The following is a 5593-nucleotide window of genomic DNA, read 5'->3' on the forward strand; positions in this document are numbered from 1 at the left end:
CGATAAACATGATAATCAGAACCAAAACAGATGTTTTTTAGCAGGTACGAGCTGTAATGGTGCAGCTCTATTCTGGAAAAGGGGGCGGGGAGCAGCAGCTCATTTGCATTTAAAGAGACAGGCACGAATACAGCATGTTTCTGCATCAACTCAAAATAGGCATTTTCAAAATGATATAATAAATGATCTGTGGGGTATTTTGAGCTGAAACTTCACAGACACAGTCTGGGGACACCAGAGACTTATATTACATATTGTAAAAAGGGGCATAATATATCTCCTTTAAGGTGCTTTATAAACATGTACAGTATGTATATATATATGTGTGTGTGTGTGTGTGTGTATATATAGATGTTTGTTGTGTAGTGTATATATATATATATATATACACACTTGTTATAACACTTGCATATCATTGCTCTTTTGTTGATTTTGATTGCTTCTATTGTCCTAATTTGTAAGTCGCTTTGGATTAAAGCATCTGCTGAAAGACTAAATGTAAATGTTCATGTAATGTAACAATACTTATATTTATATTTATATAAATTACATTCTAATGTAAAATCTCAAGTAACAAATTTCAGTTATAAAAATGACGTGGAAATGTTTCTTAAATGTTGAAATGTCTAGTTTCCTTGTTGGAATTACGTTATTTAAAGGCGACTAAAATGTTTCTTAAACATTCTACTAATTTTATTTTACCCGAAATATAACATTATTTGAACATTTATTTTTAATATTCTAAGAACATTAAAATATCCAGTTTACTTGTGATTAGAATGTCATTGAAAGGTTACAACAATGCTTCTTTTAACATTCTACTGACCTTTTTCCTGAAATGTAATATTATTTTTTAATATTCTAAGAATGTTACAATGTCAAGTTTTCTTGTCATGATTAAAAATGATATTTAAAGGTGACTAAAATGTTTCCTAAACGTTCTACTAATTTTATTTTTCCCAAAAATATAATGTTATTTGAAGGTTTATTTGTAATATTCTGAGAAAGATTAAAACGTCCAGTTTTCTTGTTGTGATTATAACGTTATTTAAAGGTTACTAAAACGTTTCTTAAACGTTCTAATTTTAATTTACCCAAAATATAATGTTATTTGAATGTTAATTCTGAGAAAAGTTAAAATGTCTAGTTTTCTTGTCGTGATATAATGTTATATAAATGTTTATTTTTAATATTCTAAGAACATTCAAATGTCCAGTTTTCTTGTCATGATTAGAGGTTACAAAAACGTTTCTTAAATGTTCCACTGATTTTATTTTTCGCCAAAAAATAATGTTATTTGAATGTTTATTTTTGATATTTTAAAAACACTATATCCAGTTTTCTTGTAGTGATTACAACGTTATTTAAAGGTTACAAAAATGTTTAATAAACTTTCTACTAATTTTATTTTTCCCCAAAATATATTGTTATTTAAACGTTTATTTTTTGACATTCTAAGAACATTAAAATGACCAGTTTTCTTGTTGTGATTAGAATGCTATTTAAACGTTACAAAAAAGTTTCTTAGAAGTTTCAAGTACAAATAACATCATATTTATGTTCCAAGAATGTTGATCTCAGAACATGTTTTTCAACATTATGAGAACGTATATCAAATATTTATAAGGTTATAAGAACATTCCATAATGTTTTGTCCTAACATTTATATAACTTCCATATAAACCGTTGGTAAAAGTTGTGAGAAGGTTCCCTGTGAGCTGGGATTCTAAAGCAGAGCTGGATTTTTCTGAAACATAAGCATGGTTTTTCAGATCTGCAGTGCTAAACATGAAATTTGCATTACATTTGAATGGTAAATGTTATGTAAATATCTATCTGTGAATGCTGGCACCTTAATTGAGATTCTATTTAAATACAAGCAAAAACCTAGCAAAAAACACTCTAATTGATCTGGGATGAAAACACAGTAAACAACAGCAGTAATTAATTTAATATTTTGCAATAAAGCACTGGAAAAGCTACAGCATTTTCTTATTTTTAAGATCATTTGAACCCTTTGAGGCATGTCGACTGTTGACTCTCTCAGAATTAATCATTTAGAATGATTAATTCCATATTATTAGAATTATGGAATTATGATGCTCTTGTTTTGAAGTTTTCAACAACCCAAACATTGAGATCATTAAGAATTGAAATAAAACAAAAATGACTAAAACTAAAACAGCACTGAAATAAATGAAGATAAATAGAAATATTAAAAAATAACAAAAAATTCGATTTTTAAAAATATATAAAAATAATATATATTTTTTTCATTCTTGCAGATAATTTCTTCAAAGTGGAAGGAGCCAAGGACGCCTTAATATGTGGGAATGCAAGTGATGCTGGGTGAGTTTAATGCGCTTTGAGATTGCTTTGTGGTACAGTGATTTTACTCTGGTATTTTGCTTACCCTTACCAAAAAGTAGTATATTTCAAGTTTATTTTATTAAGTATACTTAAGTAAAGTTCAAGTATATATTTAAGTATACTTTATGTAGCAAGTATACAAATATCAGTGTACTAGTAGTATACTTGTAAGTGTACTATTTCAATACTCCTTGGGACTAAATTGGCCTTTATTTATGATAATTCATTTACTGACAATGGTTTCATAATGTAATTCATTAGCTGTAGGCTGTTTACAGTTGCCAGGCAAGATAGTCGACACACTTTCTTTGCGATTTGTAAATTGTAAAGTAAAATTTTACATTTTGGCAAATTTGTAGCAAATTCGTTTGTTTGTTTTTGTACGATCATATTCTGGGCTCATCTGCTTGTCTGTTTATAGTATGCATATTCAATGAGGTGTGTACTGAATTTGATCTTTTAATATGACTGTCTTTGTACATTATTAAGCGTTTTTGAATGTTTTGAATGTTGAAGGTGATCTAAGGATTTGTGGTTTGAATTTGTGACTAAAAATAATGAATAGAATGTGTGTTCGTTACTGGATTTCACCTTCAAACGTGACTCATCCAATCAGACGTGAGGGGCGGAGCTATGCATGTTATGAAAGGTAAAACTAAAGCTAGATTTGGTCGTTGTGCAGCAGCTGCTGTAAGAGCTGTGAGTGTCTGACTCAGCAGAGCTGCATGTACATGTATGAGTCAGCGGCCTTGACTAACACAGCAACCAGACAGACGCCAATCAAGCCCTCCAATCCAGAGGAACGTGTCTGTGTGAACTGCTGTCAACTCCACGTATCTGAGTCTTTCTTCATATTTAGACAAGTAAAATACAATCTATTTATTTATCAGTTTATTTTATTATCAGTATTATAATGGATAATGCCATCTGCAACCTGCTTTAAACTAATGGATTTCAGTAAACATGACTGTCAATAAAAAATAAAAATAAATAAAAATAAAAAAAAAAAAAAATTATTGAAAAAAAAATTTAAATACCAGAATGGATTCATATCATCGACAGGATTATTATAGTAAAAGTATAAAAACCATAAACGTTATACTTGTTACTTGAAAAAAAAATGTAACTGATAAAATAAAGTAAAATAAAAATAAAGTGAAATAAAATAAATGATAGAATAAAATAAAATATTAAAAAATTTACTTATTTTATAGGGATGCACCGATATGAAAATTCTGGCCGATACCGATAACCGATAATTCTTTATTTTTGAAAGCCGATAACCGATATGTTGCCCGATAAATCTATATCCAAATTTTTATATACTTTTTGAGAGCCTGATTACAAACGCAGTTATTGATACATATATACATATTATCTATATGAGATAAATCAGATATACATCAAATAAACACAATATTACAACGTACAATTGCACAAAAGGCTGCCGATACCGATAACAGAAAAAATTAGCATTTATCGGCCGATACCGATATGGTGGCCGATATATCGTGCATCCCTATTATTTTATTTCAGCTAGTTTCCAAGGCGACATTTCTCATTTTCATTTAGTTTAACTTGATGTACTAAAATAACTAAAACTGAAATAAATATGAATAAAAAATATACAGACATATTAAAAAATAAAAACTAATAAAAATGACAAATGCACACAATTTTTTTTAACTAAAATTAAAATGACAACATAAAATAAAAACTAATTAAAATATTAATAAAAATTATAATAGTATCTAATAATTACCAAAATAAAATAATAAAAATACTAAAATAACACTAACCGTCAGTGGAAATGGAAATTTGCTTTAAACTTTGTTTTTGAAATGAAAAATAATTATATAATTATAATAAGAAAACCATAACAAATAATAACTTGCATTTCTAATAACTTAAGATTATGAAGACAAAACGTGTTTTTCTTGGGAATAATCAGCACTTGTGATTCATGTACAGAAACATAAATCATTTAATTTGAATTGAATAATGACTTAAGTACATAGGGTTCACTTTGCAGCAGTTTTCACTTAGAAAATGCTAGTAAATATCACCAATAATTACAAAGAAATTCATTGAATTAAATGCGAAAAACTAAAATCGTATTTTCTTGTAAAACACACTAATCATCTAAAAACCATTTTTACAGAATAGTTGAAATGCATAAATGAGAATCTAAACACAGTACTGAACAAATATTATAATAATCCAGTCTGTGGTGTGAAATCCTGCAGCTCAGAGGAACATCGGTGTGTGTGTTCATAACTGAAGGAGTGTATGTGAGTTTATATGAGTGTATGGCATTACGCGTCCGCTCAGGAGGGATTTGTACAGTATGTGCTGATGGTCATTTCTCTGCTTACATAAGCTCGCAGGAGCTCACTTCAGTGAGTCATGACATCTTCAGTCTCTTACGAGAAAACGAGCTGCTGCTGAGGAGCTCTGAGAGTTAGAGGTTACTTAACAGATCACCAGGTGAAGTTTAGTCTCTAAATGATCAACCACACAATCTACTGCATGCCTTCTGTCTCTGACTGATAGACTTTAGACTCAATCAGCACTGGATTGCATTGCATTATATGTTTGGATCATTTCAATCTCATCTTACTGAGACCTGTTATTGGAGATATAGATTGATGACTGATATTTAGATCATTTTTTGTAAGTATCCGCTACACTGTTATAAAGATCTCACCGACTTACATTACAAGCTATCAGAATTTCATCTCAATTTTTAGCCTTATAAATATTAGCATCTGCATCAAATTGCATATGTTTGCTGAGTTTGGGCCTCTGAATAAAACTGAGCTCTTTTTCCTCCATGATCTCACGATATCAGACTACACTGAAAAAAATGATACTACATTTTTTTTAAGGTAAGTGTTTGCAAACAATTTATTTTAGCTACATTTAAAAAAAAAAAATGTTAAAAGTTAGTCAACTAAATTTGCTTATTTAAATGTAGCTAAAATAAAGTGATTGCAACCACTTACCTTAAAAAAAAAATTTAGTATCAGTTTTTTCAGTGTATCAGACTAAAGCCTGATGCATCAAATACTGGGGTCTTTTTTATTTTTTAAAATATTTCATATAAATGTTCAATAAACTTAGTTATTTCAAACTTTTATTTTATATCATCAAGCTTTACAGGGTTAAATGACATTAATAATTATTAATAAAAAAACTGAAATATAATAAAAAAAATTTAAGT

The 5593-nt window shown here is 28.9% G+C and overlaps 1 protein-coding gene across 1 annotated transcript in view; it reads left to right on the forward strand.

The window, feature by feature from the left end:
- Positions 1-4835, forward strand: part of LOC107726352 (sodium channel protein type 4 subunit alpha-like) — a 41593-nt gene extending 36758 nt beyond the window's left edge. The window contains exons 7-8 of the mRNA XM_016535896.1: positions 2286-2349; positions 4751-4835. Of these exons, the coding sequence (XP_016391382.1) occupies positions 2286-2349; positions 4751-4835 (149 nt within the window). The remainder of the gene's footprint in view (positions 1-2285; positions 2350-4750) is intronic.
- The last annotated feature ends 758 nt before the right edge of the window (positions 4836-5593 follow it).

The sequence above is a fragment of the Sinocyclocheilus rhinocerous genome, unplaced genomic scaffold (assembly GCF_001515625.1).
Source record: "Sinocyclocheilus rhinocerous isolate Xijiao unplaced genomic scaffold, SAMN03320098_v1.1 scaffold2742, whole genome shotgun sequence".
Lineage (NCBI taxonomy): Eukaryota > Metazoa > Chordata > Actinopteri > Cypriniformes > Cyprinidae > Sinocyclocheilus > Sinocyclocheilus rhinocerous.